This window comes from Bubalus kerabau, chromosome 11 (genome assembly GCF_029407905.1).
Source record: "Bubalus kerabau isolate K-KA32 ecotype Philippines breed swamp buffalo chromosome 11, PCC_UOA_SB_1v2, whole genome shotgun sequence".
Lineage (NCBI taxonomy): Eukaryota > Metazoa > Chordata > Mammalia > Artiodactyla > Bovidae > Bubalus > Bubalus kerabau.
Genome location: NC_073634.1, coordinates 40,861,580 through 40,874,735, shown reverse-complemented (window position 1 = coordinate 40,874,735; position 13,156 = coordinate 40,861,580). Strand labels below are relative to the sequence as shown.

At 36.5% G+C, this 13,156-nt stretch overlaps 1 protein-coding gene across 7 annotated transcripts in view; it reads left to right on the top strand.

Moving 5' to 3' along the window:
* Nucleotides 1–13,156, top strand: part of CCDC88A (coiled-coil domain containing 88A) — a 117,066-nt gene that overhangs the window by 25,394 nt on the left and 78,516 nt on the right. For all 7 annotated transcript variants that reach the window (XM_055540137.1, XM_055540138.1, XM_055540136.1 and 4 more), the window contains exons 3-4: nucleotides 5,243–5,351; nucleotides 10,715–10,784. In XM_055540137.1, coding sequence (XP_055396112.1) covers nucleotides 5,243–5,351; nucleotides 10,715–10,784 — 179 coding nt within the window. The remainder of the gene's footprint in view (nucleotides 1–5,242; nucleotides 5,352–10,714; nucleotides 10,785–13,156) is intronic.

Below are 13,156 nucleotides of genomic sequence, written 5' to 3'. Positions count from 1 at the left end.
TCCTTTTCCTATAAATCCATTCATAATTGGAGCAAATGTTATTGGATTCTAAAGATTGGATGATAGTAATTATATGATTGTTAATTTCCCAATTTTGATAGTTACATGTGTTTGTACAAGATAAATACTAAAATATTTGTGGACTCTTGGGTATCAGGCCATCAGTTTATTCTCAAGTGGTTTAGGAAAAAAACTGTACTGTCCATGCAACTTTTTTGTTAATCTGTTGCCCCTTAGCTCCTTTAGTCTCCTTTGTTCATTTCAGGTGTTTTTTTTTTTCTGTGTTTTTGGAATTTTTTGTGTGTGTGTGTCTTCAAATTCACTGATCTTTTGTAATAGTTTCTTATCTTCTATTACAGAAATACAATAAATTTTTCATTTCAGATATTATATTTTTTAGCCTTAGAAGTTCCATTTGAGTTTTTAAAAATAGTTAACTTTTTTTTCACATAATGTTTATTTTTTAAAAGTTCTTTAGTATATTCATAGTAGCTCTTCTGAAATCCTTGTTTGCTGTTTCCATGGTCTCTTAATTTCTGGGTCTGTTTCTGTTAACTGTTTCCATTTTCTTTCCTGTTCACAAATCACATTATTTATGTATTTGTTTTGCTTCTTTGCATGTCTAGTAATTTTTTACTTTATGTTGGACATTGTGATTATTACATGGTGGTGTCTAGATCTTGTTCTTTAAGCAGTGATGAAGTTTGTTTTGGCAGGTTTTCAAGTTCCTTGCAGTCAGCTTGATCCTTTCTTTTCTCTCCTTTTTCCCTTGCCGCACCACATGGCATGCGGGATCTGAGTTCCCCGACCAGAGTTCAGTCCCTTGTCCCTTGTAGTGGAAGTTCAGATTCCTAACCACTGGACTGCCAGAGAATTCCCAGCTTAATGGAAGTTCAGATTCCTAACCACTGGACTGCCAGAGAATTCCCAGCTTGAGCCTTTCAATGCTTGTTTGCAAAGCTTTCTAAGGAGCTTCTGGAATAGCTTTTACTCAACTGCTAGTTTAGTTGCAAGATATGATTCTGCTGAGGACTCTACTGATGCTCTAGGTATTTATTCTGAGTGGTCAGAACTTAAATTTCTCTCTGCACTCTGTGAGCTTTGGGTGTTATCTAGTTTCCAGCTTTTCTGTACTTGTCCTCTGCTCAGCCTCCTGGAGTTTTAGGGTACATTTGTACAACTTAGTATTTAGTCAAAATCTTAAGGGCATATTTTGGGAGTTCTTTGTTTGTATAGCTTCCTTGTCTCTGGTTTTCTTTTCTGAAAATTTCAATTTTTTAATTCCCCTAAACTCCAAACTTTGTCTCCCTGAGTTCAGGGAGACGTGGGCTACCCTTCCTTGTGTCTCATTCTGGAAAATACTTACTGTTTCATTAGAGAGAGCTTTGCTAGAGATTATAGTCTTGTATTATTTGCTGTTCAAAGTCTGAAATTAGTTACTGTATGTTTTGTCCAGTTTCTAATTCTTTATGGCAAAGGGCAAATTTGGTGCTAACTGTTCCTCCCTATATGATGTTTTAGCTGAGTTTTAATTGTATTATTTTCTCATCTAGTACTATGGGCAATCTCAGTGTACACAGTTGAGCTGATCCAGTATCAGGGATTGACAGTGTAAATGTGATAAAAAAAAAACAGAAGGATTAATGTTGAGAGTGCTGGCAAGAGAATAGTTGAAGTAAAGCAGTAGTTCTCACAGTACAGTTTGAGGGTCCTTTCAGAGAGTCCACAGGCTCTGTCTACTTTTAACTAAATGTCTGTGTGAGGCTGATTTCTTTTTGTATATATATATAATTTTTTATTGATTTATTTTGGCTGTGCTGGGTCTTTGGTGCTGCATGGACTTTTCTCTAGTTGCAGTGAGCGGGCTTCTTACTGTCTTGGTTTATCTTGTAGCAGAGCAGGGGCTCCAGGCGCACGGGCTTCAGTGGTTGCAGCACACGGGCTCAGTGTTGCAATTCCAGGGCTCTGGAGTGCAAGCTCAGTAGTTGCGGCATACGGGCTTAGTTGCTCTGCAGCATGTGAGATCTTCCCATACCAGGGATCGAACCCATGTCTCCTGCATTGACAGACGAATTCTTTACCACTGAGCCACTGGGGAAGCCCCTTATTTCTTCATATACATGAACCAAAGTAACAGAAACAGTAGATGGAATGCAGTAGCAAAGATGAACATCAGCCCTCCCCTTTTTTAACATTAAGCTAGATATTAAAGAGATATGTAAAAATAGTAAAACAGTGCCAGTCCTCTCAAAATTTTTTTTGGTTTGGTGTTTATAAGCATGTAATGGGTTTATTTTGTTTTTTAATGAGTCAATAAGTAAACAAATGTGAAATTTTCTGTTTTATTTTCTGATATGGTAAATATTGATAAATGTAACCCACAAAAGAATTGCTGAAATAAAGCACCATAGAGTGCTGTCTAGGGAAGGAACTGAAGGCATCAGGAGTACAATGACTGTGTAAAAAAGGGAGGGATTAAGGAATGAGAAGTGTCTGTTCAATTCCTCTTCTCTACTGGGTTAGTGTCAGTCTTCTCTGCATTCTCGTGTGGAGGTACCTGCACTTAAAGTCTGTAATCATGGGTTAATACTCTGTCCCAGCAACTTCTTAGATTCCTGCTTTATGATATTCTGCACTCAGCCCTTGCATAGGGACATTTCACCTGGCAATGTCATTTTCTAGCTTGACCTCCTTGTCCTAATGAGGAACTAGATCTTCGCTAATCTTCTGGCATTAACTTATACCCTTCTGTTCTAGTACCACCCCTTTTACTTAAATTTCCTATTCTTTAAAAAAAAAACAACTTTAATTAAAAACTTATTTTCTTCACCTTTATTGACATATAGTTGACAAAATTGTAATTATTTAAAGTGTACGTAGTGGTGGCTTTATGTATGTGTACATGTGAGTGGATTCCCACCATCTAATTAATTAATACATCCATCACCTCACATTTTTAACTGTGTGTCAGAACATTTAAGTTCCACACTCTCAGCAAATTTCAATTATTTAATATAGTGGTTACCATGTTTTTCATTACATCTTCAGGCCTTATTCATCTTATAGCTGAAATTTTATACCGTTTTACCAACCTCTCCCTCTCTCCACCCAACTCTCCCATCCCCAGATGCTGGCAAGTGTTTTTCTACTATTTCTATGAATTTGACATTCTTTTAAAAATTATTTTATTTATTTTAATTGGAGGATAATTTCTTTACAGTATTGTGAAGGTTTTTGCCATACATCGACATGAGTCAGCCACGGGTATACATGTGTCCCCCGATCCCGAACCCCGCTCGAACCTCCCTCCTCACCCTGTCCCTCCAGGTTGTCCCAGAGCACTGGCTTTGGGTGCCCTGTTTCATGCATCGAACTTGGCACTGGTCATCTATTTTACATATGGTAATATACACGTTCCAGTGTTATTCTCCCAAATCATCCCACCCTCGCCTTCTCCCAGAGTCCAAAAGTCTGTTCTTTACATCTGTGTCTCTTTTGCTGCCCTGCATGTAGGATCATTGTTACTGTCTTTCTAAATTCCGTATATATGTGGATTTGTGTTTCTCATTCTGACTTACTTCACTCTGTATGAGTTTGACTTTTTTTTTTAATCTCACATATAAAGAAGAACATACAGTATTTTTCCATCTCTTTCTAGGTTATTTCACTTAGCATGACCCCCTCAAGTTTCATCCATATTTTCACAAATGGAAGGATTTCCTTCTTTCTCATGTCTGAATAATATTCTGTCTGTGTGCATGCTAAGTCACCTCAGTCTCGTCCGACTCTTTGTGACCACGTGGACCATAGCCCGCCAGGCTCCTCTGTCCATGGGATTCTCCTGGCAAGAAGACTGCAGTGGGATGCCGTGTCCTCCTCCAGGGGATCTTCCTGACCCTTGGATTGAACCTGTGTCTCTTAAGTCTCCTGCATTGGCAGGCAGGCTCTTTACCACTAGTACCACCTAGGAAGTCCCTCTATCTGTGTATGTACCTGTGTGTGTCTGTGTGTGTATTTCATATGTTTTGAATCCACTTATCTGTTGTAGGACATTTGGGTTGTTTCTATATCTTGGCTATTGTAAATAATGCTGCAGTGAATATAGGAGCACCATTATCTCTTTGAGATCTTGTTTTTATTCCTTTGTTTTTTATACCCAGAAATGGGATTGCTAGATCATATGGTAGTTCTGTTTTTAAGTTTTTGAGGAACTTTCACAGTGGTTGCACGAGTGTATTCTCAAAAGCAGTGCACAAGGGGTCATTTTCTCCGCATCCTCACCTACCCTTATCCCTTTTCTTTTAATAACTGTGATTCCAACAGGTATGAGGTAATACTTCTTTGTAGTTCTGATTTGCATTTTCCTGATTTTTGTGATGTTGAGCACCTTTTTATATACCCATTGACCATCTGTATGGTGGTGTGTTTTTTTTTTAAATGCCTATTCAGTTCCTCTGCCTATTTTAAAATCATTTTCACTAGTGAGGTATATGAATACTTTGTATATTTTGAACATTAACCCCATTAAGTAAATGATTTGTACATATTTTCTCCCGTTCAATTATGTACCTTATCATTTTTTCTGTATCCTTTGCTGTCCAGAAGCTTTTTAGTATTATGTAGTCACACCTGTTTATTTTTGCTTTTATTGCCTTTGCTTTTGGTGTCATTGAATTTCTTTCTTAACAATGTCCTACCTTTTATTCATTTTCAGCTTATGCTACTTTACAATCATTCATTCCTATGCTTTTATTAAATCTACAAAGTTTATCAAAGATGAAAGTGATATCTTGTGTCATCACTTCACTCTTTAATTTCTCTGGGACATTGCCTGCTCAAGTATAGTCCTCGTTTGCCACTGAGAAGATACAACATTTATTATTAGTCCAAATTTACATTATTGATTTAAATAGATTTATTTTGGGTAGTGGAAGTATATATATTCAAAGGAAATAAAATGTTATTAATTTCAAGAAAGATGAAGAGACAAAATGAGAATGAAGTGCAACATCTGACTTATATTTTACCACTGTCTCTGAAATATCAGATGCATTTATATTAATTAAAACCACAAAATACATGTCAAAATAATCATGTGTCCTTTTGGATCATCTGTCAATGAAGATGAATACACAGTTTGTTTATATAAAAAATGTATTATTTGATTATTTTTAGTCATCTATAAATTGATAGGTATATTTCAATATAATTTTTAAAGTATTCCTTTTTTTATTTCTTACAGTAATCCTAAATCAGAGAGTCAGAGAGTAAATAAAAAAGTCAACAATGATGCTTCACTTAGAATTCATAATCTGTCCATTTTGGTGAGACAGATAAAATTTTATTACCAGGTAAGTAGTTCTTTTTTTAATCTAATATTTTAATAACTGCTTTCATAATCACATTTTTGTGGTGTTATTAGTCACCTAATATATACTAAAGGCTTATTATATACCAGGTATTGGTCTAGTTGTTGCAGGTAGAGTAGTCATAACACAGTTTGTTTCTTATGCAGTGTTAAAGATACAAACATGTACTTCATAATTATCAAATTTACAAATAATTATTCTATGATTTTTTAAATTTCCTGATAATTTGTATAGTGAAACACTTTAGGTGCAAATCAGTTTAGCATTGTTTTATTATTCTGGAGAAATTACACTATATATAATTGTTTCTACATGTTTTTCTACCTACTGGTTTAAAATTTTTCACCCTACTTCTGTTTTTTTTTGAAACTGCTCTTGAAATTGTACCTTTTATTCTTTTCATAGGAAAGGCCAAAAGTAATCAGTAGCTTACTCTTTTTATGCAATAGTATTATGACTGTAGTTCAGTTCAGTTTCAGTTCAGTCGCTCAGTCGTGTATGACTCTGTGACTCCATGAACCACAGGACGCCTCCCTGTCCATCACCAACTCCCTGAGTCCACAAAACCCATGTCCATTGAGTTGGTGATGCCATCCAACCATCTCATCCTCTGTCGTCCCCTTCCCCTCCTGCCCTCAATCTTTCCCAGCATCAGGGTCTTTTCTAATGAATTGGCTCTTTGCATCAGGTGACCAAAGTATTGGAACTTCAGCTTCAGCATCAGTCTTTCCAATGAATATTCAGAATTGATTTCCTTTAGGACTATTTTGATTTCCTTGCAGTCCAAGGGACTCTCAAGAGTCTTCTCCAACACCACAGTTCAAAAGCATCAATTCTTCAGCACTCAGCTTTCTTCACAGTCCAACTCTCACATCCATACATGACCACTGGAAAAACCATAGCCTTGACTAGATGGACCTTTGTTGGCAAAATAATGTCTATGCTTTTTAATATACAGTCTAGGTTGGTCATAATTTTCCTTCCAAGGAGTAAGCATCTTTTAATTTCATGGATACAGTCACCATCTGCATTGATTTTGGAGCCCAGAAAAATCAAGTCAGCCACTGTTTCCACTGTTTCCCCATCTATTTCCCATGAAGTGATGGGACCGAATGCTATCATCTTAGTTTTCTGAATGTTGAGCTTTAAGCCAACTTTTTCACTCTCCACTTTCACTTTCATCAAGAGGCTTTTTAGTTCCTCTTCACTTTCTGCCATAAGGGTGGTGTCATCTGCATATCTGAGGTTATTGATATTTCTCCCGGCAATCTTGATTCCAGCTTGTGCTTCCTCCAGCCCAGTGTTTCTGCATATGAGGTAAATAAGCAGGGTGAAAATATACAGCCTTGACGTCCTCCTTTTCCTATTTGGAACCAGTCTGTTGTTCCATGTCCAGTTCTAACTGTTGCTTCCTGACCTGCATACAGGTTTCTCAAGAGGCAGGTCAGATGGTCTGGTATTCTCATCTCTTTAAGAATTTTCCACAGTTTCTTGTGATCCACACAGTCAAAGGCTTTGACATAGTCAATAAAGCAGAAATAGATGTTTTTATGGAACTCTCTTGCTCTTTTGATGATCCAGCGGATGTTGGGAATATGATCTCTGGTTCCTCTGCCTTTTCTAAAACCAGCTTGAACATCTGGAAGTTCAGGGTTCACGTATTGCTGAAGCCTGGCTTGGAGAATTTTGAGCATTACTTTACTAGTGTGTGAGATGAGTGCAATTCTGCGGTAGTTTGAGCATTCTTTGGCATTGCCTTTCTTTGGGACTGGAATGAAAACTGACTTTTTCCAGTCCTGTGGCCACTGCTGAGTTTTCCAAATTTGCTGGCATATTGAGTGCAGCCCTTTCACAGCATCATCTTTCAGGATTTGAAATAGCTCAACTGGAATTCCATCACCTCCACTAGCTTTGTTTGTAGGGATGCTTCCTAAGGCCCACTTGACTTCACATTCCAGGATGTCTGGCTCTAGGTGAGTGATCACACCATCATGACTATCTTGGTCATGAAGATCTTTTTTGTACAGTTTCTGTGTATTCTTGCCACCTCTTCTTAATATCTTCTGTTAGGTCCATACCTGTTCTGTCCTTTATCGAGCCCATCTTTGCATGAAATGTTCCCTTGGTATCTCTAATTTTCTTGAAGAGATCTCTAATCTTTCCTGTTCTATTGTTTTCCTCTATTTGTTTGCACTGATCGCTGAAGAAGGTTTTCTTATCTCTCCTTGCTATTCTTTGGAACTCTGCATTCAAAGGGGTATATCTTTCCTTTTCTCCTTTGCTTTTCGCTTCTCTTCTTTTCACAGCTATTTTAAAGGCCTCCTCAGACAGCTATTTTGCTGTTTTGCATTTCTTTTTCTTGGGGTTGGTCTTGATTTCTGCTCCTGTACAATGTCACGAACCTCCATCAGTTCATCAGGCACTCTGTCTGTCAGATCTAGTCCCTTAAATCTATTTCTCACTTCCACTGTATAATCATAAGGGATTGATTTAGGTCATACCTGAATGGTCTAGTGGTTTTCCCCACTTTCTTCAATTTAAGTCTGAATTTGGCAATAAGGAGTTCATGATCTGAGCCATAGTCAGCTCCTGGTCTTGTTTTTGCTGACTGTATAGAGCTTCTCCATCTTTGGCTGCAAAGAATATAATCAGTGTGATTTTGGTGTGGACCATTTGGTGATATCCACGTGTAGAGTCTTCTCTTGTGTTGTTGGAAGTGGGTGTTTGCTATAACCAGTGCGTTCTCTTGGCAGAACTCTATTAGGCTTTTCCCTGCTTCATTCTGTACTCCAAGGCCAAATTTGCCTGTTACTCCAGGTGTTTCTTGACTTCCTACTTTTGCATTCCAGTCCCCTATAATGAAAAGGACATCTTTTTTGAGTGTTAGTTCTAGAAGGTCCTGTCGGTCTTCATAGAACCATTCAACTTCAGCTTCCTTGGCGTTACTGGTTGGGGCATAGACTTGGATTACTGTGATATTGAATGGTTTGCTTTGGAAACAAACAGAGATCATTCTGTCGTTTTTGAGATTGCATCCAAGTACTGCATTTCTTTTTTGTTGACTCTTTTGTTGACTATAATGGCTAATCCATTTCTTCTGAGGGATTCCTGCCCGCAGTAGTAGATATAATGGTCATCTGAGTTAAATTCACCCATTCCAGTCCATCTTAGTTTGCTGATTCCTAGATTGTTGATGTTCACTCTTGCCATCTCCTGTTTGACCACTTCCAATTTGCCTTATTTCAGCCATTCCGTTAGAGATTTTAAGCTCTTCTTGTCTTGTATTCTAGTTCTTTTTAAACCCCATTAATTAAATATTAAGCATACTGTTAAATAAATCAATCAGTGTTCTTTTTGATCCAGTCACATAGTTTCCTTTTTTTCCTCTGCATGGTTTTCTGTTGTATCTCAGATCTGCCTTGATACTACTTTCTTCCTCAAGTACATCCTTTAGTTGTTTGTGTGGAAAAGGCTTGTTGATAGTAATGTTTATCAGTGTTTGTCTGAAAATGCATTTCTTTCATCCTTGTTCTGAAAAGATAGTTTCGTTGGGTATGTAGTTATTGGTTAATAATTACTTTTCTCTCAGTGCTTTTGCAGGTTTTTACCTTCTCTCTCTAAAAGAACAAAAAGAATTCTAGAACTACATACTCAACAAAGTCATAAAAAATGAGAAAAAAATAAGAACAAGGAAACTAAAAATTACAATTAATTTGACATTTATTTAAGTCCATTTAGCTGTTATATACTTGGCTATAGCATATTTATCTTGAGATAACTTGCTTTTGACTTGAAAATTCACTTATTAAATACTCCCAAACTCAGTATTATCTGTTGGAGTAAGTGATTGTAGCTGTTTTTGACACTTATTTTTAATATTCTTAACAATATTTACATAATATTTTAACTGTATTCTTTATTGTGCTCAGCATATACTAAATATGTACTTTAAATGTGTGCATATTTTTGGTGTTAGTTTTTTTAAGAACTAGTGAATATAATACTGAAGAAAAATTTTTATAACTGTCTCATACATATCTGTAACAAATTATAGATAAAAGATCAATTCTAACTAGCCTCTGGTATCATGCTGTTCTCTGGCTATAAGAAAACACTTGTAGATCACACAGGTTTTTAAAAGCAATACAAATTAGGTTTTCATGGTTATTTGCTTCTTTGTCATAGTATTAAAGTAAAGAATGATTCTGAAAGAAATAATTATTTCTTTTCTATTATTTTCTGAGGAAAAAATTATTCCTCAGCAGCTAATATGTCTGTGTAGTGAAAGCCCAATAGTTAAGCACTTATTAGTATTTAATATTGCAAAGATTCAGTATTACATTACAGTGATCAATCTGTAGTCTCTTTCTTCCCAGACTCTTTGTAGTGTGTCATTGTTGGTGGTTGTAATGATAGACATGGGGTGTTCTTTGATTTGCTCAAAGAACAGAAGATGCATCCTGGGTATATAAATAAAATGAGTAATTCAGAAGCATTCAGTTCTTTCTGAATCATTCTCTACCATCAACATTTGTATATATTCTTGTCACAAAAAGTTTGACAGAAGTCAAAGGGAGTGAAACTTTTGTTTTTGATAGGAGATAAATAATGATTCGCTGAGGAAGAATCATTCACTTTTATGAAAATGATCATAAGATAGGATTTTTAATGAACTAACTGGCTTTCTTAATTTTACTATCAGTTGTTTTTTTAGTTCTCTTAGAAGTAGTAAAAAAACAAAACAACAAAAAGTACACATACTTGAATTTTTATTGAAGAAGCTTGTTTAATTATCTTATACCTAAAATTCAGTTCAACTTGGACATTTTTGTTTTATGGACATCTAATATTATAATTTTAGTTATTTAAGTCATTAACTTATAGTTACAAAAGATTTAAGACTTTAGTTACCTTTTTTTCACATTTTGTAAGCTTTTTAATTGCAATATACCAGTGTAGGTATCAGAGAAGGCAATGGCACCACACTCCAGTACTCTTGCCTGGAAAATCCCATGGATGGAGGAGCCTGGTAGGCTGCAGTCCATGGGGTCGCGAAGAGTCGGACACGACTGAGCGACTTCACTTTGACTTTTCACTTTCATGCATTGGAGAAGGAAATGGCAATCCACTCTAGTGTTCTTGCCTGGAGAATTCCATGGACGGGGGAGCCTGGTGGGCTGCCGTCTATGGGATCGCACAGAGTCGGGCACGACTGGAGCGACTTAGCAGCAGCAGCAGTGTAGGTATAGCATGCCTAAGAGATGTGCAAATAGTAAGTTATAGCTTGTTGAGTAATAACCCTGTCAACTTTACTCACACGCCAACCTTTGTGTATCTTTTTATAGGAGACTTTGCAACAGTTGATCATGATGTCATTGCCAAATGTCTTAATCATTGGCAAAAATCCCTTTTCTGGTAAGTATTAAAATTAGCATAATTTGATAATAAAGATACCATCTTTGTGTAGTGTTGTAATGCTCACTAAGATCTTGATTATTTCCATTAACACACTATGTTTTTCATCAGTCTGTAGGGAAAGTTGGAGGTGATAATCCATTCTGTATAGAGAAAATGAACAGAATATTTGTAAGTTGTAGCAGAATCAGACAAGCATTACTAAGTCCAGTGTTTTCTTGACCTACCAAATTGATACTTTTCTGTGATGATTTTTAGTGCCTTAAAGATAAGTATGGAAGATAAGTACAGTAGTTAAAAGCTTAGAAAAATATAAGCTTTGAAAAGAAGTGATTTAGAAGTGATTTCTAGGATTCTGTTCACTCTGTTCGGGTGTTTGCTTTGGGCTTCCCAGGTGGCTCTGGTGGTAAAGAACATGTCTGTCTATGCTGGAGATATAAGAGATGAGGGTTTGATCACTGGGTGGAAAAGATGCCCTGGAGAAGGAAAGGTAGCCCACTCAAATATTCTTGCCTGGAGAATCCCATGGACAGAGGAGCCGGGTGGACTACAGTCCATAGAGTTGCAGAGTCGGACATGACTAATTAGCACACACGCACCATTGCCAGAGTTGTTTGAATCTAAGGTTTTACTGATTGATTCCCAAGTGATGCTAGTAGTAAAGAATCCACCTGCCGAAGCAAGAGAAGAGTTCTATCCCTGGGTTGGGTAGGTCCCCTGGAGGAGGAAATGGTAACCCACTCCAATATTCTTGCCTGGAAAATCCCATGGACAGAGGAGCCTGGCAGGCTATAGTTCATGGGGCCGCAAAGAGCTGTACATGACTGAGCATGCATACACATTTTCTAGTTTATATTAAACTACTTTTGAATGGAAAAAAGATGAGAAATAGTTTCTTAGATCATTTAAATTATTTTCTTCAAAGTTTTTTCCCTTTACCAGATTTTAATTGTGACATGTTCAGGGTTTTAATTTTTGAACAATTGGGAAAATTAACAGCTACCTAACAGTTTCAACAAAGGACTTAATTCTTACAGGCTACATGTAACCCAAATCAAGTATATCTTCTCCAGTTCCGACCTTCAGTCAAAACAAAGATAAAACCAAAATAAAAACTAAATGCAAGCAGCTGGTTTTGTTGAGGAAACTACCCATTAAATGGGGGTGAATTAGGAGGTTATGTGCTCTTTCAAGACATTCTGGAATGTTTAAATATACAAATAAAAAATGAAAAAGTGTTGTATGTAGAATGGAATTGTTTTCAATTCCACATATATTTAGGATTTACTTACCAAGTTAGAGGGACCAGGAATATAAAGAAAATGGTTTATGTTCTGGAGGATCTTGTGTTTTGGTGGGTGATAAACAGATTACTGGGTCATGTAATAATTAATGCAAAATAGATGTAAAAATGTTAAGGCTTATAAAATATGGAGCTATTGATTATTCTTAAAGTTGGCAAATTAGTGAGGGTTGGAGACCACTGGTATTTGGGTCAAGGAAGACTACACAGAGATTGAAGAGCTGTGCATATTATTGTGATTAGTAAGTAGTTCATTAGGGGAGAGGGGTAGCGACGAAAGACAGGCAGAGGGAGTAACAGAAGTTATGGCAGTGGCATGTGTATTTATGTATATTTGGGGAAGGGTGATTAGTGTAGCTAAGAAGGTTTCATGGAGAGTAGGAGGAATTATTTGAAAAGAAAATTTGGACTTATTTGTAGACAGATTGGCTTGATGGTGAAATTCTGGAGTGACTCGGTATTTTAAGAAAATTTGGATTGAATACTGTTGGACAGTGAATATACTTTCCAGCTCTGTTACAGACCATTACTTTTATCCTGCTTGTTATATACCTTTATTCTGCTTGTTATATACCTTTATTTTACCAGCCTCACTGTAACTGACATTTAAGGTTTTGATTCTTCTGACTCTACATAGTGGAAAAGCCATTTAAATTTTATAGGTAGATGAATCATATAAGATATGTGTTTCAGAAAAAAAAAGCCAATAGGCCTAAAAGAAGCCAAACTTATTCGGGACCATTTTGGCTGACTCTGGCATGTCTCTATAGCAGCAGTTCTTAATTTGGTATCCTGTTGTGATATAATAATTTATGGAGAAGTAGTGGATTTACAGTTAGCATCCATTATCACATAGAGCTTTGAAAGCTTTTTTATCTATACTGCAGCCTTTCAAAATTGAGATCCTTGCACATTTCTTCTGCTGTTACGACATTGTGCACATAAAGAGCTGCTCTTTTGAATTCACTGTACTTAGAAACTTAATTCCTTGATCAAGTTGTGAATACCATCTCTAGAGTTAATTCTACCACTATCACAAAGTTGAACTAAAGTAAAATGTTGTACCTAG